We start from the raw sequence: 26,679 nt of genomic DNA on the forward strand, positions 1-26,679 counted from the left end.
CTGGGCTATCCCAGTTCTCACCTGTCAGCCTTCTTGACTGTAAAAGGGGCTTTAGCCTCTCTGGCGACTCTAACGCTAGCATCAACGGGTCAAAGCCCACACACACACACACACACACACACACACACACACACACACACACACACACACACACACACACACACAAATATCACTAACATTAAGGGCTCCAGTTCATGATAGACCAGGTGTGGATCAATAACCTCCTTCTCTAAACACTCTCCTCCTCTGCAGCCCTTTATCCGCTGCTACTGGAGTTGTCAGTCAGTCAACGCCTGGACCCTGACCGCCCTGGGAGTCAGCCCTGCTGAATGGTCTTAGTGGGATTGTTTGATGTGGGTTCTGACACCTGAAAAGGTCAGGTGCCGTGCTCAGGGAGACGAGCACTGTAATATTTCTTACAGGTGTTTAACAGACAGCTCAGGAGGCCAGAGGAAAGGTCGCCAGCAGGGCCAGATTGGAAGGGTGATGGCTTTGAAGTATTGGGAGCCAGTATGTCACAGCCCTAAGGCTTTGATTAGTGCAAGTCTTCAAAGACACAGAGAAAAACCTGCCTTCCCTACTCAAATCTGACAGTTTGAGTTCCAGTCTGTGAAGATACCCTACGTTGAATAATCACATTTTAGCCATTAAGAAATTAGTTTATTAAAATCTTACAAGTGTAATCAGGGGTTCAATCAGCCAGTCGCCCCAGGAGCTCAGAGATTTTGCATAGTAATTTGAGCCCCAAATTTCTTTATATCAACTTTTCAATACAGAAATATTCAGTAATTTGTGCAGATATTTGAAATATTTAAATATTTGAGATTGTGTGCAGATCTTACTGATAAAGTTCCAGTTTGGTAAAAGATGTTGCTAGCCTCTCAGTTGGCTGTACACAGTGGTCTTCTGTAACTTGCTTTTCCCTGAACTTTAAGTCTTTAAGATGACCTTAGGACTACTATACTATTAAGCACTGGTAAGAACCTCCATAAATGAATTACTTAGCTTCTTTATAAATATGCAAAGGAATAGTTTTTTCCCATAGTAATATTTTTATCCAGCTTGATTGTGTTGGTGTGAGTTGCCAGCATTGCAGATATTGGCTGTAGAAATGTCTACCTTCTTCTGAATATTGTGGAAGTAAATATTGTTGAAGTAATGATGATTGTTGAAGGGAACAATGACTTGGCTTGTGGGGTGGAGCTCAATAGAAGAAAATTTACACATGCACGAAACAGATGACAGTTTGTGTGTATGTGTGTGTGTGTGTGTGTATATATATATATATATATATATATATATATATATATATATATATATATATATATATAACTAATTAGGTCCTGTTTTCTGAAAACAGATGAAAAAACAATTCTATGCTATGCCAAAAGTATTCACTCAGTCATCCAAATCAGTGAATTCAATCACATTCATGGTCACAGGTGTATAAAGCCAAGCACCTATGCAACAAGGCCTGTCATGAAATTTCCTCGCTACTGAATATTCTGCAGGTAACTATTAGCGGTATTATAACAAAGTGGATTGTTTTTCAGCAGTTGGGCTCGGCCCCTTAGTTCCAGTGAAAACAACTCTTAATGCTTCAGCATAATAAGACATTTTGGACAATTTCGTAGTCCCAACTTTGTGGGAACAGTTTGGGGATGGCCCCTTCCTGTTCCAACATGTCTGTGCACCAGTGTCCTAAGCAAGGTCCATAAAAACATGGATGAGTGAGTTTGCTGTGGAAGAACTTTAGTGACCTGCACAGAGTCCTGATCTCAACCCGACAGAACACCTTTGGGATGAATTAAAGCGGAGATTGCGAGCCAGGCCTTCTCGTCCAACATCAGTGTCTGACCTCACAAATGCACTTCTGGAAGAATGGTCAAAAATTCCAATAAACAGAGTCTTGCGGAAAGTCTTCCCAGAAGAGTTGAAGCTGTTATAGCAGCAGAGGGTGGGCTGGTGTTATATTAAACTGTATGGATTAAGAATAGGATGTCACTCAACTTCATATGCGTGTAAAGACAGATGAGCAAATACTTTTGGCAATACAATGTCTTTTACTCATTAGAAGGCAGATATCTCTACAACTAATATCTTCAAAGCTGGGTACCTCACAGCAAAACAATGGAGATGAGTAAATGGCACTACATGTCAGAGGAAAAGCTTTAAAATTTTGTTTTTGTGATGAACTGTTCCTTTAGGCTTTGTTATGTTTCCTGTTGTTGGTGTATGCACAGCCTGGGAAGTCCTTTTAACCACATTTACTAGTTTTCATTGCAATGTATTTCCACTAGGGAAAACAGTGGTTGGAGTCCCCAGAACATGACCAAAATTATTGTAACCATTTGTCTTGTTGGCTTTGAAATAGTTATTTTGTAGACAGGGATCAGGTTTGCAACCTCATGCAGTTTTGCCATCTTCAAAGCTACTTTGGTGTGTAATGATGGGATAACAATGCGATAAGATGGAGTTAGGCTGTTATCGGTTTGCAACTGAATGGCGTCAAGGTGGAAATTACATACATTGTTTGTGGCAAGAATCACACGTCTGTTGCCATCTGTTACAAACCTGTTGCTGTCTACATCGACAGAAATTTACGTTCACTACTTAGATTCAGAGTATAATCAAAAAACAAGCAGGTGGCGTAGAGTCCAATATTGCAAAGAGAGGTGTTGCATATGAGTTGCACTCATTGGTAGAGACTGGCTCAGATTGATTACACGTTGGAAGTCTGTCTGCATTTATAAAAACGTCTGCAATTATTTGCGAACCTTCACCAATCTGTCTGAGAGGGACTGAAGTCACTCCAAGTATTTGGAGATAGGTTGCCAACCACCAGGCAACTGGTACAATCAAAAATGTTCATCCAGAATGTTGCACACACAACCTCTGGGGCTAAAAATTGGTCACTACAGCTCCTTGCAATCGGTCACCGAATACCCCAAAGATGGTGCTGTCCTATATTTTTCTCTAATGTGACTGGGGCATTACAGAAATTGATGCTTAACAGTTTTTCCACTTTGATAAAAATGGAAGTTAGAATTTGATAAAACTGCAAATGATTCTTCTGGATTCAATAGTTTTCTTTTTCTTTTTTTTTTTTTTTTGAATATGCCAGATTCTTTAAATTCCTAATGAGTGTTTTCATCTGAAGCCGCTAACTGTGGCATTTCAGTTTTTCCTCTTCAGTCTGTCATATCATAATAGTTATTTGCTCTGCTCACGTCTGTTGGACTTTCTCAGTTAACGACACTCATTTTGTCTGTCACACTTGTAGCAACCTTTGAGTCCATTACTGCAACTCAGGTCAAACACAGTCCCAATTCAGCTGCCATATCGTAGCCTTCTTCATCACACGCTGATCAGCTTAGCACACTGTTACTCTTTTCTTTGACACTAACCATAGAGAGCAGCTTTTTTTTTTTTTTTTCTCCACCATGTGAGAACAGACCTTCCTGTAGCAACACCCTCCTGTCATATGGTCGCCTAGCAGTTTTCGCCTAAGTAGCTATGATGGTTGCACTCATTTTGATGGCCGCTCATAAAGAGACAGCACACGAGGACTGGCTAATGAGCTGTGTTAAGATGATGCCACCTGCTTCACTTTCCAGCTCCCACCACTCACTACTCAAGTGTTCATTTAGTAATCCATTTCGGTTGTTTTTCCACCCTTGTTATCAATGAAGAACTTTTCTAGGTGATATAATGATATGAATCATTTTAAGGTGTCGTTCTTTTGGCCTTGAAAACCCCTCAGCTTATTTTAATCTTCTTTCTTTTCTGTTTTTGAGATAGCCCCCTTTTTTTAATAAAGAAAGAGAAAATAAAGACAACCAGATAGACTTTAATTCACCTTGGCTCAGACATTCTTAGCAACGATTATCATCCTTATATATCATGGAAGAACAAAGGGAAGTCTGGGGCCTGAGTGTTTTTTAAGGATGTTTTTGAGACAAAATTAAGATGGATGATAAGCGAGGCAGAAGATTTATGGGGTCTGTCTCGGCAGGTCCCTTGTTGCTAACCTGGCAGCGGCAAACTGCTACAAAAAGGAAAAACACCTGGACTTGGACAGCAACTGGGAGCTGGTGAAGAAAGCCAAGGTCTATTATATTGCGGTAAGTGAGACCCTCTACATTCAAAATGACTGTTCCCCAACTCCATTGCCAGAGGAGGACAAAATGTTAAGAGGCTTTATTCAGGAAATGCCTCAGCACGCCTTCTGCATTGTCAATATATCCATTCATCCTTTGTTGAGTGAAATGAGCTATGTTACCTATTGAGACAATACAGCTCCATTTTCCCCTATTTTCCCCTGGTCTTTGTGCATGAAGATGCAGCATAGTGTGAAATTGTTCTACATGTAATGCATTCATTCATTTCTTTTAACGTGAAGACAAGCCAACAGGTGCTAGTGTGAAAGTGTGAAAATTGATTATGCAAGTTCATTCGGTTTTACCCCCCCTCCCACGCACTCTTCCCCTTACAGACAAAACACACGCACAGATTGAGGAGGACAGATGTGCACTTAGATATTCACACACACTCAAGCTGCACCCACTGAGGTAATGTCTTTACTTACAGCTTCTGGAGTAGGATGGCCTGCTATGCTCGTGTTTCACTGTTTGGGATTATATTTAATTCCAGCAGATCAACATTTTCTCTGATCTCAAGTCAAGATGATAGCCCTGAAATTGCGCTGCATTCCATGTCTTTAAGCAGTTCATTATCAACATAAATCAGCATTAGTGCTCAGCCATCAGCATACTCCTTTGCCATATTGTCCCAAGTGAAATTCACAGTGCTTCACCCATTGCCCACAAGTCCTCAAAACATGAGTGCAGTGCCGTGTAATAACGATGGAGGTTTCATAATTATTCTCCCAGTCGCAGAAACAAATACTGACAAAAAATTGTTTATTGGAGGAAAAAAAAAAAAAAGCTTTCAATACTCGTGCCAGAAAGCAGATCAGTCAGTCCATCCTCCAGAGTTTGTGTGGTCTCATTTTTAGCCTCTGCTTCGCATTAGCAAACATGGCACATCCTCTGCAAATTGGCAGTTGGGTTTTGCCCACATCCGACAGTGTAGTGCGCAGGGAAAAGCTTCCGTGGGATTTGGAAGGGGGGATAGAAGGGCCACAAATGGGTGTTTGTCAGTGCTTGGAATCTAAAACGCGGTGTTCAGCGTCCCTCCTGGGCCTCTTTGTCAAAACAGGGGGATCATTCGCTTTATTAGAGTCCCATTCGCACTTCTAAAGTACTTAGCCAGATACACTGCCACAGCTATTCCCACTTAATACTGTGTGGCGTGTCTAGACCAGCGTTCACTAAGGCCTCCTCTCTCCATTAACCTTGTCGAGAGCACTCAGATGTATTTACCCAATTTACAGCCAGATTTTACATCTTCTCCCTCTCCTGCTCACTGTACCAACCTTTGCTATGCATTAATGTGCTTTGTTGATTTTCATTAAACTACTGCTGGGTGGTATATGCGGCCTTGTTCACTCTAATCTGTAAATTTAATTACCGAAAAGCACACGAGCGCACACGCGTGCGTGCGCTCGTGTGTGTGTATATGTTCACATTCTATTTGCTCGCACATGCGTCCGTGTTTGTCAGAACATGTGTGTTAAAGAGGTGATTGATGATTCCTGGCAGAGGCTCTCAAGGTGCCTGCTACTATGTGGTGTGATTGGATGAAAACAGAATTATTAGAGGGCTCTTGCAGCCAGTCTGGCTCATCCCGCAGCAGCAGCAGCAGTGGCGGCGGTGGCAGCAGCAGGGCTGGTGGCAGACACAGAGCAGTAAGGCAGCACTGCCATTTCTCACAAAGAGGGAGAATGTTGAACTCCTGCCAAATGTTTGGTGGCAGGCTGTTGCTAGGAAATCTGGGTCCTTAGGCAAATCATTGCACAAAGACCAATAACAAAAGCATGAGGGGGAAGAAGGAATGGCTAAATGCATTTCAGGCAGAGGAGATCTCTTTTTTTCCTTCTTCTTCTTTTTTTTGTTGAATGCCGTCGCTTCTGCAGTGATGTGTGCAGTTATTTCTTCCCCGACGACTGTAAACATCAGAAATGGAGGGTGATGTATTGTGAGAAAGGGGGGGATGAGTGACTCTAATTGGACAGGGTGATGTGTGCACGTTGGCCCAGTTAGCCTCTTCTCCCCCTCCTTTTTGCTTTTTTTTGTGCTCCCACTTTCCTTGCATCCCCATCCCTTTACCCCCTCATCCTCCTCTTTCTCCTTTTTTTTTTCCTTGTGTCCCCCTTCTCTTTTTCTCTAGTCTCTCAAACACACATACAGTTGCTGTTAAACACACACAGCATGCACGCACACATACACACACACACATTTTGCAGCATACCACTAGCTTGTTTTTACCACCGAGCGCTTTGCCCTGTAATTTGATCTCCGCTGCTTGATGCATCCTCCATGATGCCACTTTGAATTAACCTACGTCTCCACAGTTCTCCTTAGCCCCGGCTAATAAAATGGCCTCTCCTAACTTCTGCCATTTAGATTCCAGGGAAAAAAAAAAGAAGCTCCACCTCACGGTCATGCACAGTGAAACTAACAGAAATGGAGACGAGGGGAGACGAACAAGACAATTGACTGTGAAAAGGCCTGTTAATGACTGGGCACAGATGGTCAGAAATAACCCAAGGATACACGGAGGAGACGCTCGCCTCTGCCAATTGGCCTCATACGCAAAACTCACCCAATGAGACACAAGCTGCAGAGCTGTTAGGTCACAAACCTAATCACAGCTGCGGATGCTGTTCGTTTGCGCCCTACGCTAAGAGCACAATCCACGTTTGCCTGCAAGAGGTTAGCCACGCCCAAGGAAAATAGCTAGCCCACCCTTTTTTTTTTCTTTTTCAAACAGCACAGCAAGTTGAACTATAATGCCTCACACTGTTAACACTGGCACACTGCATATAGCATTAATTGGCAGTTGTATTCTTGCCCTCACTGCAGGGGAAAGCTGAGTTCAGCTTCAGTCACTGTAGCATAATATGCAAGGGAAAAAAAAAAAGGAGAAAGAGAAGGCAAAAGCAGAAAAAAAAGCGCAGTACTGGCACCACAAGCAGCACGTCAGCCTGCTTACACCCCAGAGTGGCACACACACACACACACACACACACACACACACACACACACACACACACACACACACACACACACACACACATTGTTACTCCGCCCGACCAACCCCCTTCATTTTGCAGCCAAAAAAGCAAAGGGAAAGGTTTTGCGCGTGCACACACACACAAACACACACACACACACACACACACACACATACACATCTAACTGACAACTCATCAGCCAGCCGAAGGGCTGATTAGCACAGAGGTGACTGCGGCTGTGTCTGTGTCCAACTCAGAGGACCACACTGTCCTCACACTGACCTTGAGATCTCTCTCTCTCTCTCTCTCTCTTTCTTTTCTGCTTTTCTATCCTTCTCTCCTTCTTACTCTCCTTCTCACCACTGTTCTTTATCTTCTCCCTTCCTCTGGCTCCATCTCCTCTCTCCTTTCTGCCTCTCCTTTTCTGTCTTTTCTCTCTTTCCTCTACACTCTGTACTGCACCACTCTGCACTGCCCCTGTCCTTCCACACAGCCAGGGAGGGATCACGAGGCAAAATGCAGGCAGTGGAGAGAAAGAAGGAGAGGGAGGGAAGAGAAGTGAATGGGGGAGAAAAAAAAAATCTGGCAGGCTCCCCCTTTGTCTGCAGGCGATCAGTTACAGTCTTGGTTGCCGATGAAATTTAATCCCCACCGCATTTACATGCCAAGTTTGACTTCTGGCAAGCCTTATTAAATAGATTTGTAAATCATTTCATCTTGATTAGAATCTGTTCTCAAGGGATCAACATTTTCTTTTTTTTTTGTTTTTTTTTGCCTTGCTTGTGTTTTGTTACGTGTACAATCTGTACCCACTGGTGTTAAATTTTTTGAAAGTCAACCTTCGGTGCTGATATTTTTCGGTGCACGCGAGCGTAAGCGGTAGGTTTGGGGGGACAAAGAGCAGTGGGTGCCAAATCCCGTCTGTCACCAGCCAAGCCACTGTGTCAGCATGTCTCTCATCTCTGGGGGTCATGTCGGTGGCCGAGCTACTGCTATGATGTGTCTTCTCTTTATTAGGCTGACACCACAGTGTCTTTAGCATGGAACAATGTCATTTCAAATTGCGCCTAATCAGATGGCATTTTGTAATTGCCAACAAACATCTTATGAATATGAATTCATAATTGTTCAATTACAAGTCGACTGCATCATATTTATTGGCTTATTTATTTTTTTTCTCCCGCTGGCCTGGGCCAATTATAGGATTTCAATCTTGAGGCAATCAAGTGATAAGGGTGAGGCATTTAGTGTTTGCTGTCACTATATAATTCTCTTGAATGTTAAACATGCATCTGGGAGGGCTGTATTTGTCAGAAGACTGTGCATGGAGGTGCACCTGCCTAATTGAGTGGTAATGAGCTGTCAGGAGTGCAGGCTTGGTGATTGGCTCCTGGCAGGGTGTCCTATGCCAGTGGGACGTATGGGCTGGCCCGGCCCGGCTGGAGGATCAGCCAGCTCCACAGCGCTGCAGGCCTGAGTGGGCGGAGTGTGGCAAATTAGGGTGAAGAGGCCAGAGACACTGGCTGCTGAGACACTGTGGCTTTTACTCCACTGTGGGATTTATTTAGGTTGTTTACAATTACCCTTACTGTTGAGTCGGTCTTACCACGTCATGTCAGAGTTGGCAGACAGTTTTAGTTGTTTTGCTTAAGCAAAAATAGCAATACTGCATTAAAAGTAAAGGTTCTCTTTTACTTAGAGCCCTCATGCGCTCATACTGATTTACAGTTTTTATGGTTAGAAAAAAATAGATGATCTGACATCATATGTAGTAACATAGACTATTGCATTGTATCAAAATGGTGTCCAAATTCTGAAAGTGAGATCTATCCACTAAAGTTTCCTCAAAAAAGAATGCAGCATCCATTGCATGTCTGCTAGTATGTGCACATTTACACAATGTGTGCGTTTAATAGATGCAGAAATTAAAGGTTGTGTGATTCAGTACCTATCGTGATAATGCTAAATGACTAGGAAAGGTTCCAGAATCTCAATTTAAGAAAGTGACAGTAACAATAATAATGATAATAAAACTTAAGTACTTTAATCCACTGTATTTTGGGTATTTTAAAGATGGTATAAAACAAGGATGTAGCTTTAGATCAGAAATATGACCCTAGTGCGAAAGTGCCAAAAGTCTGCATTCTATCTGAAGGCCACCAGATGGCGAAAGCTGTTGTTGCAGAAAGACTTCGGTCCCATAGAAGTCTACGGAAAAACAGCTTTATGACTTGACTCAGCAAATACTTTCCTGGTGAGTTTTTTATGGGCTCACTCACTCATTTTCAAAAATGAAGTCTATTCTGTAAATGTTGGTCATACCATGTTTGAGAATGGAGGTTTATCTCTGGTATGACACCGCATGCTCATTGGCTAATGAGTTGTCAATCACAAGTCATGGCCAGTGAGCATCCGGTTTCAGAGTCAGACCCATGCTGCATAGCCACATCCATTTTTTATTTTTATTTTTGCAGCCAAGATGGCAAAGGTGGAAACACTCAGCTCGAGGCTTCAAAACGGGACTTGATAAACCAACGGCTGATGTCACTGTAGCTACGTCCACCTTTTAGACTGTTAGTTTCTTTGTTTCTCCTGAAGTTACCAAAGTCAGGTAATTTCAAAGAATAGAATGCTTTCTGGGGCAGCACGGTGGCACAGTGGTTAGCACTGCTGCCTCACAGTTAGAATAACATCTGAAAGATCTGGGTTCGATTCTACCTTGGCCCAGGCCTCTCCCTCTCTCTCTGTGGAGTTTGCATGTTCTCCCCGTGCTTGCGTGGGTTTCCTCCGGGTACTCCGGACTCTAAATTGCCCATAGGTGTGGATGAGAGCGTGAATGTGAGTGTGAAAGGTTGTTTGTCTCTCTATGTTGGCCCTGCGACAGGCTGGTGACCTGTTCAGGGTGTACCCTGCCTCTCGCCCTATGACAGCTGGGATAGGCTCCAGCCTTTGCTCTCTGCAAAATGTAAGCATCAAATGTAAATGTACTCGGATTGATCTCTTTGACAGTCTTATAATATTATAAAGGTGTGATATTGCATTATCATAAAATGCAATGCAGTGGGAGAGTGGTGACCTGCCCAGGCCTGTGACAGGCTGAGATAGGCTTCTGAGCCCCCCCCCCCCCCCCCCCCCCCCCCCCCAACGCTGAATTGTATAAGTGGAAGAAAATGGATGGATGGTACCAGAGAAAATTTCCTTTAATCTCTCTGCTGATTGTTCCATTTGTCTGTTTTTCTATATTTACAGTGTAATCTTTGGCAAAGGAAATGTGTAGTCATTATGAAAGTTTACAGGATGTCAGACTTCACCTTGTTGTTATTACGTAGAAGAAGTTCACATCACACTGAATGGGTTCTGTGTTGATTTAGATTTGGGTATTTTGTATTTATTATTGTGCTTTTTTTCCATTTCATCGCAGTGTGACAGTCTGCGGTGTCTTTTGCTGTCTTTAGCTTTCCCTACAGTTGACGAAATATGTCACAAAATACGGCAAATAAACTAAGAAACATGCATTAAATACCTCTGAAATCCCTTCAGTGATGCATTGCTTGCACTGAAACCATCAAACGTTTACCATAGATACCAATTCAGCTATTTGAGACAACTAGTCCTGTCAACTAGCTCTGTGAATTCCACATGGGGTAAATTTATTTTGGAAGTTTTTATTACTAATTAATAGTTAAGTTAAATAAAAGCAATAAAAGAACTTCCATTGTAATACACAAGCAGTTTTGGACTATGGCAAGCTCCCAGGCTGTAGCCCATAGTACTCTAGCAGCATGGAGACTCTCCTTCTACACCCACGTCACCTTGTAAAAACTGTTTTTCTTCTGCAGCCGGGAAAACACCATGTCCTTTCATCCCAGATTACTGTGTGCATCTGCTCCACCGGCAACAAGGCTGTTTTCCTCTGGATGAAATAGTTTGGACTTAATGATATTTCTGCTTGCCATCACCTCATCCCCTCGCTCCCTAGGCATCAAAGTACCTGCCATGTGTGTGCCTTTTTATTCATGAGACCAAGTTGTAAAACGTGGAATAATGTTTCAGTGCTACACTGGGATGTTGTGGCCATTTGTGTGAGTTCCACGGCTTAATTGAATAGACTGAGTAATTATTTGTCAAGTAATGCTGAGCAGAAAATAAATAGCCACTTTGCGGCTGTGAATTGTGCCTGATGGCCATGTGTTGATACTCTCACCAGGGAGAGTAAAAACCTGCTCTACTGGCTAAGTATCTGATTAAGATTCACATGATGGAACCGCAGACGCTTTAGGATAGCATGTCTCCTGGGCAAAGATAGTGAGTAGAGTTAAGTGTCAGACGGTGTTACATTATCACACTGGAGCATAAAGCCTTGACTGAATAAATATTGCTGGAATCTTCTCTTCACCACAAACCATCTGTAGCACTGAGGTCACTGTGACAGTTTCGGAAAGAAGCCTACAAAGAATCACCACAGATGTGCATCTCTGTACAGCAGATGTGGGACAGTGTTCTTTGAGAATTGTTTCCTTCTGTAAGGTTTCTTTTTTCCCTTTTATGCTGTAATTTGTTTATGATCTGTAATAAGCCAGCGCACGGCTTTGTTCTGCCATCCTGGATCCATTGTAAATTGCAAGTGTTTTTAAATGAGAATAATGACTTCTGAGGATAATACATTTTATAATGATTTTATAATGAATTTATTGACATTGTAGATTTTTATTGTTTCAGACTTTAATATTACTTCTGTTTGGGATTGTAATTCATTTATAGGGAGATAACCACATCACCTTGTGATCATGTTGTTAACTGGCAACGGCCCGCCCGCGGGCCCTCTGTAGGGTTTTTCGACTTTGAAGCCTCATAGCGTCACAGTTACGCTGCAGTTCGCTCTTACGATGCTTTTATATGACAGACTAGACCCTCAGAATTGGATTGACACCTCATTTGTCCAATCATATTATGAAATGGATTTTCCAGAGCCAACAATAACCAGACAGTGTCATGTGACTTTTCTGGACCTGCCCCCAAATCTTGTCCAATCGTTCTGATTGGTCGACTCTGACCCAAAATCCGAAACCACAGATGTATAGCCAATAAAATTCCTGACACGTGGGTATATGGCGCTATGGGGTGTGTTTTCATATGAAACCATAAACTCCCTGTGTAATCAGTGCGTCCTCCGTGCGTGAAACTGAGCAGGAAGTGAGAGTCTGTGTGCAGTCGTGCGTAAACAGTGTTTACAAAGCTTTTTCTCGCCAACGGATTGTCGGAATGCATCAAGAACAGACTATATTTATTCAACGAAGTGACGAAATGACTCATGAGAGTGGATTATTGTTTATTAGAGGATTTAATCGCTGATTCGACCGGTTTTACGGAATCTCGCGAACGAACAGCTGTACTCCAACGGCGAACCACGGTGCGTGTTACGTTTTATTCTCGGCTCGTAGTCGTATTATATGCCGTTTAGATTAGATTAGATTAGATTAGATTAGATTCAACTTTATTGTCATTACACACGTACAATACAAGGCAACGAAATGTAGTTTAGCATCTAACCAGTAGTGCAATAAGCAGTAGTTAAACAGTAATAGAATATAATGAATATGCTTGTGAGTATAGTAATGTGAATATATTAGAGGTATTATAGACATACAGTTAAAATATAAAGGTGCTATACATATGTATGAAAGAATTTATCAATTTAAATCTCAATATGAGATGGATGTTTTTATGTCCGCATTTCAATACAAAATGTGCTAAATGAGTAAAACTATGAGAATATGCAATATACAATTATACAGTGATGTACCATGTAACAAGTGATGTAAATAAATGTGGTACAGTCAATGATAGGGGTCTTTAAGAATACTGCGAGCACGCCGCAGACAACGCTTCGTCTGGATGTCCTCAACTGATGGAAGTGAAGTCCCTGTGATCTTCTGGGCCGTTTTCACTACTCGCTGTAGAGTCTTGCGGTCTGCGACAGTGCAGTTTCCATACCAGACTGTAATACAGCTGGTCAGGATACTTTCTATTGCACAGCGATAAAAGTTCACAAGGATGGTCGAAGACAAGTGTTGTCTCCTTAGTGTCCTCAAGAAAAAGAGGCGCTGGTGAGCCTTCTTGACCAGGCTAGAAGTGTTTGTGGTCCAGGAGAGGTCTTCTGTTATGTGTATTCCCAGGAACTTGAAACTGGCGACACGTTCAACAGCCATCCCCATGATGTAGATGGGGTCAGGTTTGTCACTTTTTATCTTCCTGAAATCTACAGTAAGTTCCTTTGTCTTACTGGTATTAAGGAGCAGGTTATTGTTAGCACACCACATGGCCAGATGCTCCACTTCCTCCCTGTAGGATGTCTCATCGTTGTTGCTGATGAGGCTGATCACTGTGATGTCATCAGCAAACTTGATCATGGAGTTAGATTCATGAACAGTTTTGCAGTCGTGAGTGAAGAGGGAGTAGAGAAATGGACTCAATACACAGCCCTGTGGTACACCTGTGTTAAGTGAGATGATGGTAGAATGGGTGTGGCCTGACCTAACATGCTGAGGCCTGTTGGTCAGAAAGTCCTTAATCCAAAGGCAGAGGGAGGGGTTAATGTCCAGATCTCCAAGTTTTGTGACTAACTTGGCAGGGATATGGTATTAAATGCTGAGCTGAAATCAACAAACAGCATTCGTGCATATGTGTTATTGTTGTCCAAGTGTGAGAGAGCGGAATGTAGCGCAATGGAGACTGCATCCTCGGTACTCCTATTGCTTCGGTAAGCAAACTGATGAGAGTCCAGTGTGGATGGGAGGCAGTCCTTCAGTCGTACCAGGACGAGTCACTCAAAGCACTTCATGATGATGGGTGTGAGTGCTATGGGACGATAATCATTTAGACACATTGGGTTGGAATGTTTCGGCACTGGTATGATCGATGTGGATTTGAAGCATGTTGGTACAGCTGACTGGGTGAGGGACAGGTTGAAGATGTCTGTAAAAACTTCAGTGAGCTGCTCCGCACATGCTCTCAGTACACGCCCAGGAATGCCATCAGGGCCAGCAGCCTTGCGTGTTTTGATCCGGTTCAGTGCAGCATAGACGTCTGTAGAGGTGAGTGTGAAGGGCTGGACATCTGCAGAAGGTCTGATGTTGATAGCTGCCTCCCTGTTGTCTTTGTCAAAGCGAGCATAGAAGTCATTTAGCTTGTTCAGGAAGGAGACGTCTGCAGTAACCAGAGTGGAATTGCTGGGCTTATACTCACAGATGGCCTGAATGCCCTGCCACATGCATCGGGGGTCAGAGTTGGAAAAATGATCTTCCACTCATGTACTGAGGATGAGGAGGACAAAGGCTCAGAGCTTTTTTTTTGACCAGTTAAGTGTCTAAAGTTTTACAGAAAGCTTTATGCTTTGTGGTGGGCTTTGTATAGGTTCTGTATCAGAGAAGGACTATTGGGAGGATTGTGGTTTTTTATTTTATGTGTATATGTAGTGTTTACATTTACTGTAACTTTTAATCAATATATAATTTATTTATTTTGTGTGTGTGAAGGAATCACTGAAAATAGACTGGGGGGGGGTTGTGAATGAAGGCCTAACATTTTCCTTCTTTTACAAATTAGGGCAACCTCTGATTTATATGTCTATAATTATAATTAATTTGTACTATCAGTAACTTTGTGTATATCAGAGGATTCCTCAGAGTAGTATCTTTGATTAGAGCCTCATTGATGACTGTATGTTGAAGCATTGAAGAGTTACAGCCATTTGAAGTTTGTATATCAAAGGCTGCTCACATGTGGCACTTGGCCATCTCCAAATGGCACAAGAAAGACCACACCTGAGATCAACACACAAAAACCTTTACAAAACAGTAGGTTTTTGTGCTATCTTGATAAAATTTGAAATACATCGTAAAAAGACTTCATTCTACAGCTTCATTATATTTTCCAATCCATACCTTCTACACTCAGTGTGTAATTAGATAAAAACTAACAGGAAAAATCCAGGCGAGGTAAAAATTGTCTAATTTTTCTGTGTTCCAAACTTAATAGCTAAATACTCATTACAGTTACAGCATTTTTGACTGCAGAAATGAAAAATATAACTTGTCTTCTTTGCATGTACTCCAAAGAGTTCAGGAACAGCAGCTGATTTAATTTGGGTATGCTTTTTCAGGCGTTTTTGGTGATTTTGGAGCGGCCAGTTAAGCGGCTAGAAAAGGTTGCTTTGAAGATGGGGACCAGGTCTGCGTCCACTCGCGGTCAGTTGCCGTCTTCAAATTGACTTTTGGCACTTCAAGATGGTGATAAAATGTCAATAAAAGACAGTCTGTCTGCCATCAGTTTATGACTGAATGGAATAGAGTTTGTATTTCTGCAATTCGTGATAATACAGTGAGTAAATGATGAATCGGATCCTCATAGATTTGAAATAGAAATTCAGAAATTCCTTTATACATAGTGACGTAGTTGCTGCAGGGAGGTGATTTAACTGCAGAATGACACAGGCAGTTGTGCTGGTTTCAAATTTCACCAATCTGTCTGAAGGTGATTGTAAACAGTCCAAGGCAATTGCCTTGCGATTGAATGTGATCGCCCATAGTTGAGGGTGTTGCATGCTTCTGGGCACTCCAATTACTTATATTGGTCTCTGACAGCAAAAAAAATTCAATGCAATTATGGGGCAACCACTAAGGAGGTTGCCATTGTAATTTTACAGAACCATTATGGCAACTGTTTTTCCATGAATAGCAAGTACATTTATATTCTCTGATTACTCGTTACAAGTAGTTGTTTCCATTACTGGCAAATAATGCAACTGGAAGATCGAATGATTATATTGGCTACTAGTCGTTGGTTGGTCATTTTGTTTTGCCTATCTAATGGTCTGCATCCTGGAGAATTGAACTTGGTAAATAATTAACCCATGTAGAACACTTGCAAGCATGTGCTCGTGGGAACTGGCAGATGGAGTTGGCGAATGTTATGCTCCCTTTGGTTCCACTGATTTCTGTTCTTCACAAAACAGGGCAGTGCAATTACAGTTAGAAGCTGTCTTTAGTGGTTTCTGTCTCATCTGAAACATCAGTTCATAAATCAGACCTGAATGCAAATGGCTCATTAATGTGTTGGACATGACTTAAACAAAGAAACTGATGCATTCTTGGATTTTATGGCACCCTGCTGGCAGTCTCAGTCCATCTCAGTCCAACATCTGTTGCATTGAGTTCAAAGGCCACAAGTTTCTCCTCTTTCTACTGAATGCAAACAAAAGTTGTTTTTTTTTAAAGTAGGACTGCAAAAGCTTATAGTAATATGTAGCAGTGATATCTTAGAGTCTCTGCTGGTTTACTGTCAGTCATACATGAGCAAAACTCCCAAGACATGAGTGCTTTTTCTCAAGTGTTTTATCGCTTCTGTCTTCATAAGGATTAATCAAACAACATGCGACGTATTAATTAGTCAACTTTAGACATGCCACTAGTGGGAATTCTTTACTTTAGGACAGAGAACCTGCTGCAAGCTGCTCCCCAGTTTTTTCTTCTTCCTTTTTTATTTTTCCTTTTCGCTAAGCTAAGCTTACCACCTAAGCAAGCAACCAGACATAAGAGTGGTATCAAGCAAATGGTTTTAATTTAGACTATCGAGAAGTAGTCCTGGAGCTACTTTTATGTGATCTGTTTTTATTAGTCTTTCAGGTAAGAAGGTATAGAAAGTCAGAACTAATTCAAAATCAAATCACATTTAAACCATCTGTTAGAAAACAGCAATTAAGTATTTTCCTCAAATCATTCAGCTCAAGATTATGTTGCCGCTCTCTTCTTGTATGATCAACACACAGTATCCACATAACAACAAAAAACAGCATATCCTAAAATTTGAAAAGTTGTAATCAGCAAAAACATCTTTTTCCCCTTTAAAAAATTGTAGTTGTGTAATCAGTCACTTAATTGCTTCAGAATTAATAAAAGCCTCCTTTTTTCCTGGGTTTCAGTCAGCACGCCCGGGGTCAGCACATGCAGTGCAAAAGTGTTGATTTTTCATACATGGTCCCAATCAGACATAGGCTACTACTCTGACCTTATCTATTGTTTCTCAAGTGTATATTGTAAGGAGCTTTGGAGGCTTTAAAGAGACTTAGCCAGCAGGGCTGCCGTTGCTCTGGTGGAACATTTGGACCTCTGGCAAGTGTCAGATTTTCAGCAGCACATTAAATCTCTTAACCCAGTTCTTTTTTCCCCCCTTCCTCTCTCTCTGTCCCCCCCTCTCTCTTTTCCTCTTTGCCTCTCTCCCTGCCATGCTAACAAGCTGGCTGTGATTTATTTTTCATGTGTTTTATTGTTAGTCTCCGCCATTTTTTTTCTTGTTTCTCCAGCATCTAAACTCTTGTGCCAGTGGTTAGCCTGGTGCCCAGGCCCTGCGGGGGCAGAGTGGAAATGCAGCCAGAGCAGCTGCACATCACCCCAATTGGGCAAAGTCCTCCACTCGCGCTGTCACAGGGAGGCCAGAGACGCTTTGATTAGCATGTCCGTCGTTACTAGCCAGCTTGAATGTCATGCACCGTGAGCCCAGTTGTCTAATGCTTTTGGCTGGCCACTAAGGCCGCTCCCCGCAATTACCGATAGTGCTGCTCGCTCCAGTGTCGGGGAGAGGCCAGAGAGAGCGCCAAAGTGCCAAATGATTGTCCTCAGTAAATAAAAAGCAGACATGTCCTTTTTTTGATGTTCTATATGTGCGTGCTTTATTTTCAGATGCTGTGGCGCAATCACATTTGAAAGCATTTTGCGCTCCCAACATAACAAGGGGGGACCAATCAAAACAATAACTGTGGTTCCTTTTGACAAAGCCCTTGGCTCACAGTTGTCAGAAGATGTAAGCTGACTCATCCACACAAGAAGGGCATGTATCCCTGGGAGCAAGGGGGCAAAAAGCTATGATGAATCTTCCCCTCTGTGCTCTCCTCTCTCCACTGAGCCTGTATGGATTAATTACATGACTAGTAGCTAGTTTAGTCCCATTATTTATTTTTTCTAATGAATAATTTTACTCTGCCTCTCAGCCTAGATTTTATTCTGCTCAGGACTTTTCAGCTTCACCCTGTGGAAATAAGAATGCATTGATTATTTTCCATCTAGCAAATATCCCACCAACTGAGGAATAACATGCCTTCCCCCTAATTGGTTTGTTTATCTTGAGCAACAGACTCTGGGTTTGTTTGGACTCTGGCTGGCATCCACACACTGCACCGCTCCTCAGCATGATTACTCACCTTGGGAGGAGGCTGCTGGAGCAAGGTTGATGTTCCCCACATAGACATCAGGCTGTCATTCTCCCCGCTTATGTGACATCATTTGCCAAGACAGATTTGTTACAGGAAAAATAAATTCAGGCCTAAAAAGGGATTGATTTAAGGACAGGCTGCAAGTGGAAAAAGGCGACAGGAGGGATGGGGGCTCCCAGACACATTTCACCACTCAGAGGGCTCGGGCCAGATCCAAACAAGCTGCCAACAGAAGATGGATTCTGGCTTCATGTATAATTGATAAACTGTATGTTCTAGGTGTCAGCTTTAAAGAGGGAGCTAGGACTATATCAGGAAGCTATTTTTCCTCTCTGAGGCAAGCATCATTTTTATTTTGTCCTCCCCCGTTCTCTGGCTTATCTTCTCAGTTCAGAAAGCCCCGTTGAAAATTATCGTTTTCTTTGAAGACGACATTCGGGAAGTGCAGCATTAAAAGTACATCCTGTTCCTGTGCCTATTAGGAGTGCTAACGCGGGGCAGATAGCCATCTGCAAAGTTGACTGTACATCCTGAGTTATCAGGATTAGCCATCTCACTCTTGACACCTAGCACATTAATATTAGCTATGGGAGAGTCTATCCTGCTGAAAGCAGCATAAAAGGATTAATGCAGCGCTTATCCTTTTGGAAATAATGCCCTTTATTGAGCGGATCTGACACTGTAAAGGCTGATGATGACATTGAATGGAGCCAGAATAAGTAATGGCGCATTCATCCCATGTCATGCAGCCAGAATAGCTTCTATTTGAATTCCAGCGGCTCAAACTGTATTGATTGTGCCGAAAGGCATTTGGTTGTTTTGTCCTTTGCAGCAAGAGAGTAAGAGCGTTACTCAATCATCAACGTCCTGCAGCTAATGACAGTCCTCTCCCGTTGGCCCGATGACACGCTCCGTTCGTCGTCATACTGTATGCTACAATTTCACCTCTGAGCACTCTGAGCTGCGGCAATTACTGGACATGTAACGCAATATGCCAGCGTGTCACCCTTCCTGTCTGTCACACATAGCCTGTGGGATTAATGTGGCTTTGCCCACTCACTTTAATAGTGATAAATTTGTATCCTGCCAATCAGCTCTGTGAGTGTTAGCAGTACAGCTTGTACTACAGAGGCTATGACTGTTTCAGTGGACAAAACGAGGGTCGAATGCTAACTTTGTACCCTATTATTTCCCCTAGGCACAATGTAATAGCTATGAAAAGCAGTTTTCTATTGAGATTCTAACACGGGACTTTAAGTGTAAATAGTGGCATGAGTCATACAATTTGTGTTTAATACCCCCCCCCCATACACTTGACTTAATGATGCTGAATGTAAACAGGAAATGTGCCTGCATGGGGTGACCTGGATCCAGCCACAGAGTGAGAATTTAGATGTTTGTTATTCAGCGGGAGAGAGAGTCTCCTTGAACCCCTAACATGATTTGATTATGAAGAGGTTAAACAACTGTAATAATAAATCTGTCAAGTTTTTAATACGATGTGCCATTTTATACCGGGGCATTATAACACTGAGGGGCAGACAAGTGGCCATCAGGGCCACCTGAGAACATTCGATCTGTCATTTCTGCTAAATTGCCGCCTCCTCTGTGTGCGTTTTTTTTTTTTGTTTTTGTTTTTTTAGCTGACAAGATAGTAACCTTATCAATCAAAATTGCTTTCTCCTCTCTCCCAAGGACTTGCGTTGATATGTTCTAAGTGCTCCCTCGTTTGGCGTTTTAATGGGAATATTGCATGCTCATTTGAGAAATGCCTCCCTGTTTCTTAATGAGCTGATAAAGCTCCAATTATCGAGGCAAATCCTGATTTCTGATTTGCATTACTGACTCTTGTTTCACCACACACGGTGAAATTGTACAAGACTGAGGAGCTAAGATCTTGGCCTGTCTTTCCAGAAACTTTCATGTTTTGTGTGTGTATGTGTGAGTGTGTGAGTGTGTGAGTGTGTGTGTGTGTGTGTGTGTGTGTGTGTGTGTGTGTGTGTGCAGGGACACAGGAGATGGACAGATTAGATTAGATACAGTAGATGCAGCACGGCCCCGGCCGTTTGTGTGCAGAATGTGATTTAGTTGTGAGGGTTGAGCCCACTCTGGGCTCTGTGATGGGTGAGGGGACAGACTGACAGTGACAGTGGGGTGGTAATGGCTCTGAATGAGGAGGAATGGCCCCTGCAAGACTGCCCCCCCCAGTAGCAGAGCACAGCATCCTTGTCCAAATACACTGGAAAATGAATTCTTCTCTACACCTGTGCTGTTTTTTTTTTTTTTTCCACAGAACTAGAAATCAAAGCTATTTATAGCTTGACCTATCTGAGGTGAAATGGGGAAAAAAATGTAAAAGAAATCCAACCTTCATTTTTATTAAGCATTCGCAGGCACAGCCTATCAGATGTTGAGACATCAGAAGTCAGAAAATACAAGTAGGTCGTATTGCGTTTGCAGTTTTTAAACCAGACCCCGATCTGTTAGCCAGAAAGGTGGATACAAGGCCAAAACCGGCTTCTGTCTGTGTGATGTGGGCATATCAGCATTACTGCAGCTTTCTATCAAATTCCAGGTTTGTTTTTATTCACACACATATTTGCCTCTCTTGCCCTCCGTGCCCCTTTTCCGCTCTAATACAGAAAAATCATGTCTAGAACTTTGGCTGGGGAGCTCTGCAGTTCATGAAAAATGCATTCACTCAGCTCTTTTTCTAAGTCTTCGCCTCTGATACTCTTGTCATATCATATCCATGTCATGTCAGTGTGTGTATTAATTATGTAGCAGGCAGAGTTGAGGAGACAATATTGATGCATCTCAACTAGACGCCCTATGTATATTACTTACTTGTCACTAGGAAATAAAGGAAAGAAAGGCTTAATTAAGGATGAGACAACTGTTTAATGTTTAGCCTTGTGAGTAAATAATTCTTAGTCTGTATTTACAGGAAGCATTTTTTCTGCATCTCCCTTGGGCTCCATTTTACTCTCTGTCTCACTCTATTCATCCGTCGTGGTCACTTTTTCTGGATCAACTGAGGTGTTCGACCCGGTCATCCCGCCTGGATTTAGCCTCTCTTTCAGTTTGCAGCCTCATAATCTCTGAACATATTGCAGACAAATGGCACCCAGTAGCACCTTTGGAGGTGTCCCAAATTGCAAAGGTAATTTATTTCTTTGCGAGCAGAATTATACATGAGTAAGAGGTCATATTGTAATATGAAATTGCTTAGCAGCTGCACACATTTGCCAGATCCTGTTCGGGTTTTGTGTTTCTGTTTATGAGTCCTCTCTGTGCAGTAATCTTATGGAACTGTGATAGCACTTGAATATATTCCCTCAGCAAATGAATAGCAGGCGGGGAGCACAGCTCTAGATAGTTCCTCTTGAAATACAGCTGTTTCCCTCCGGTCCTCTTCTTCCTTCTGTAACAAATGGTCTCCCAGGATTAAAACCACTACAAGCACTTCAGAGATATTAATCTTCTTCGAGGACCCCAATTCAAAAGTTGCATCAGAAAGGAAAAGTAAAGCATTACACGCTGTTGTGTTTAAAGCCAAAGGTGGATATGTGCTTTCCTTATGTGTATAGATTACCTGCAGCATGTAATGAGTGCATATTTTAAGTTAGTAACCCTGTTGAGTCAGGATTGATCCTGTGTGTTTTGTAGAGCTACAATCGTTGTTTTACAGCGTGGTGATTGCTGCAGTTTGGCAGCAATAATTGGAAGTTCAAAGCGCCGATCCGTGAGTGTAGCCTGGGGATAAGTTTCTGGAGAAGCTGACACTTCAGACGTATTATGAAGCCATCACGTCTAATTTGCACAGGCCTCTTTTGTAATTTACCCCCGATTCAGAGGAACAGTCTCCTGCTCTGCAGCACAATGCACACTCTGCTTGCATTGTTCACGCTCATTGGAAGAGACACTGAGTGAATGAGTCTTGGAGCTCAAATAATGCGCAGCACTGTTCCTGTCATATTTGTTGCTGTGTAACAGCTCCTGATTTGGTGTTTCCTGCAGCGCCTTTTGGTTTTAGTGCAGAGCAGACAGCGCTGCACCACATATAGCAACTGTTCTCTGTGCATCCAGTCCAAGCAACTTGTTTACAACTCACTTTCTGAAGCAACTGCTTGACAGATAAAGGACCTCAAGACGTCGTATAGTCTTTGAGAGGGGGAGGAAACCTCTTCAGAGGAAGGACGGGGGTTTTCCACATGCCGCCCAGACATTCTGACACATATTGAGGTTGTCTGTGTGCATCTTTTGAAGATGCAAATGTGTCAACCACATGTAACCCAACCACCCAGCGAGAAGCTGAGATGCTCAACTGCCTTTCTCACGGCTCTTAAATGGGTTCCAGTGATCATCGTGCCTGTGCAGCCTGCAGTCCTTTTTTTAACACACAGATTAGTTTTTGTGGGATATTGAATAATTTGGGCACGTTTATCACTGGGCACGAAAACGACTAGTTTAACCACATTAAAAGACGGAAGAGATGTAAATTTTTATGAGCACTCATATAGCAGTCTTAGAGGTCTGTGTTGGATGTGTAAGTGTTAATGATACAGAAGCTGTTAATTGGCCAGTAATGCAAACCAGAAGTTAGAAGAGTCAGAAATGGGTTACTTTGTCAAACTTTTTAGGTCTATTTTTTTTTGGACTAACGGACATGTAGCTACGTCTTAATCAAAAAGAATATTTATACCTCAAACTTGCCCGCCAGCTTTGACGCCTAATGTAAGAAAAAAAAAAAAAAAAAAGACGTAGCGTGGCATATCCTGACAGAGAGGACATTTGTAATTTATTAATGTTTTGCCTTGCACTGTCACCTATCATCGCACTATCCTCCTGCTCCTGCATTTTGAAATGCAAGAGTGGTAGTCCTGCAGTGTGGCAAGTCGTGTTTCAGGCTCTCATTTCAATATCTGAAGTGAAAGGTCAGGATGATATATTCCGTCCTGTCGCGGTGCCAGTGACTTACATGCTACCAGTTGAAGATGTTACACTTTTACGAGGCCCACCCAGCCTGTTGAGCAAACTGATAATGAATCAATCTCTGTGAAACATTTATGGCTACCCCCACCAGTCCCACCCTTTTCTTTGCATGAGGCCAATTAGAGCATCCTCAGTGGCCCCTGCTGTCTGTGTCAGGGAAGCCCCTTGCATTGTCATATCAATATTCCTCCGTTGATCTCCAGCTGAGGCGAGTCCGGCTGCTCTTTCCGCACATGCTAATTTGCATTCGCCAGCATGTGTGGGAGATGCCATGCTGGCTGCCTCTCCTCCTCTTCCTTGTTCCCAAACCTACTGTTGCCTCCTCTCTCTCTCTCTCTCTCATATATTTTTTTTTTTAAGAGAGAGAGAGGAAAGGTTTCTTGATTCCTGGCATGCCAGAGAAGGGTCCTCTGAGGATTACATTGGCTAAGCCCTTATCACTCCAGGAAATTCACTGCCTGCTTAAAAAAGTGGTAGGAGTAGAAAATCAAGGGGAAGTGTTATTCTTTTTAAGTTTCTCCTTATTCCCATGGAAAGTTATTACGGGTTTGAAGAAAAGTCCTTTTTTTGGCGCTCAAGTTTTCTCGTAACTGCATTTCATATTTCACCCTTCCTTTTTTTTTTTTTTTCCAGGCGGCTGGTGGAATTTTAGAAGTGGAAAATGTGAAGGCAGGTGCTTGAGAGAGGGAGAGAGAGAGAGAGGGGAGGTTTAGGGAGGGCTTTGCTCACTGGGAAGCGATGTTAAACATCCAGGGGAAATGTTTGTTATTCTAATGGGATACCACCATGGTAACAGCTTTTAGAGACTCCCAAGGCTTTGTGTGGAGTATATGCACGCATTCATCAATCTCGCCTAATTTCTTTGGGGATTAGCAAATATAATCAGTCCTTTCTCCAAGTCGTCACCTGTTTATCGACATGAATATTATGGTGAAATTTAGCAGAACACGGCTCTGTTGGATGTGGAGAAAGCAATACACGGGCTATTAATATAAATCACAAAATGAAGCGAGTCACTGAATGGATTCAAAAGTCATTAGTATTCGTTTTGCACTGAATGACATCCCAGACAGAATAGCTTAAATTTTGCACATGCTTGCGCACTTTTTCTTTTTTTAAATAGAAAAGCACTTCTGCTCATATTAAATTTTGAAATTAAACATGTTTCTGTCTCATACAAGTAATTAATTATGTTATTTTCACACTTAATACCTTTAAGGGAGGTTAAAAGCAATGAAGTGAACTCATTTACAAGACTTGATGGGGCGAGGGGTGGGGGCAGTCTAGTGACAAGCCTCAGTCTTTAAAAGACTCGAGTAACTCGTAAGCCCCTCTCAGTCCTATACCTTTTTCTCTCCCGCTGCAGATTTCTTTAAGTGGCTTATGTGAATTGCAGTTGCCACATTGAAGGCGAGAGTATACAGAACACATTTCTCCGCGGCCGTGACCAGCTAACAGCGCGTTGAACTTGTGCGTGCGGTGATTGAGAGGTTTCACACACAACACTGCAGCGCTGTGGGAGTATAGCCTGACCTAAAGCTAAGCCTCCAGCCAGAACAGCCTTCCATAACACTCACAACACTGCTCTCTTATCTACTGGCATTTCTGTCTGATACAAATAGCCAAGACATGATATAGTTGGCTACATGTCATATCTGGCATTGTACTACGCTCTATCTGCCCCCCACCACCACTACCACCACCACCAACAGCCACCCCACCCCCCCACCCCTGTGAAATATAATGCTTTTAACTCACCAGCTTCTTGCCTTGGCTATTTTTTCCATCTGTAGCAGAGACAGAGACCAGTGTGTTTGCTCGTCTTGGCCAAAGGCCAGAGGCTCTTTCTGATATAATCCCCACCATCGATCAGACTTTGTTTACTCTAACATGGTTTCTCTCCCCTCCAGCAATTAGAAGGCAACCTTCCACCTCCTGCTCCTCAGACCAGCTTTATACGTTTATTTTTCCCTTAAGTGGTAATTTTTCATGTTGCAGCTCAGCCCTGAGAAGTGTGGGTGTATATTAAGTAATGGATACTTTTCAACCAGACTGACATGTTAGAGACCACATTTTTTGTTAATGTTTCTTTGTCTTTAAAGAGAAGGATCCTCCAGTCACCAAACACCGGCATGTATCAGTACATTATTGAAAGACGATTCGCACATATTGCACTTCACATCCCATGTGTTTCATTTAGGCTGCTCCACTTAGAACTCTCAAGCACTTTGAAATTTTAGAAAAATGGATGTGGATGGAGAAGCTGGGGCTGACTCTCCTGTGTGTCTGAGAGGCTCTCGTCATAATAAATCTGGCCGGAGAGTGACTGGTCTTTTCTGCTATCTTGGCTGAAGAGGTTTATAATCCAAAACCTTTTACTTCATTCGTAATGTTGTCATCACAGATGCTGTAGGTGCTGTTCGTTTGTTGCCCAGGTGCTGCGCTTTTGAGGTGAAGTAAATTAGTGAGGATCTTTCTGATGGACTGAAACTGACTTTGTGAGGTAGATCTAATAAATAGATGCTCAAGTTATTGTATTTGTTAATAATGTTAAGTTGGACTGGTGGTTATGGTTAATATGTGATCACTAACTATTGTAGGGTATGATGCAAGAGATCCAGGTATTTATTTGAACCAATTCTGAGCGTGAATTAAATTTTCCATGAAATACTATAACGTGGTATAGTCAGTGTCAGTGTTATGGATGGGTCTCACGGGTCCAAGCCCACCAATAAAGTCACTCTGCCCCTTCAGCTAAATTCTGCTGATGCACTTCAACTACAATACAGTTTGATAATGAAAAACATAAACACCCACATTGCAAGTTATTGCAGTCCGCGCTCAATTTAATTATTCGGTCAGCAGTAGTTTAGCGCTTCTGCAGCAATCGTGGTAACCAGCATGACTGAGGAGGACACAGAGCGGGTGGGCCTGTGCAGGCCAGAGTTTGGGAAGTACCCATCAGGTCTCTTTGAAACTAAAAAGAGGTCATTCATTATCTTTTGCAGCTAGTTATAAAACATAAGTGTACTTAAAAATTTAAAAAAAGTAGTTACAGTTTTGCATATCGGTTCATGATTGTGGTTTAATGTAGCTTGTTTATCCTGAGGTTTGTTGCGTAGCCTGTAAAGGTGGTCCAGTGTATACAGTGTATCACAAAAGTGAGTACACCCCTCACATTTCTGCACATATTTAAGTATATCTTTTCATGGGACAACACTGACAAAATGACGCTTTGACACAATGAAAAGTAGTCTGTGTGCAGCTTATATAACAGTGT

At 42.4% G+C, this 26,679-nt stretch overlaps 1 protein-coding gene across 4 annotated transcripts in view; it reads left to right on the forward strand.

The window, feature by feature from the left end:
* Window positions 1-26,679, forward strand: part of adkb (adenosine kinase b) — a 131,239-nt gene that overhangs the window by 54,718 nt on the left and 49,842 nt on the right. For all 4 annotated transcript variants that reach the window (XM_030755796.1, XM_030755798.1, XM_030755799.1 and 1 more), the window contains exon 6: window positions 4,016-4,124. In XM_030755796.1, the coding sequence (XP_030611656.1) occupies window positions 4,016-4,124 (109 nt within the window). The remainder of the gene's footprint in view (window positions 1-4,015; window positions 4,125-26,679) is intronic.

Source organism: Archocentrus centrarchus, chromosome 19 (genome assembly GCF_007364275.1).
Source record: "Archocentrus centrarchus isolate MPI-CPG fArcCen1 chromosome 19, fArcCen1, whole genome shotgun sequence".
NCBI classification, from domain to species: domain Eukaryota; kingdom Metazoa; phylum Chordata; class Actinopteri; order Cichliformes; family Cichlidae; genus Archocentrus; species Archocentrus centrarchus.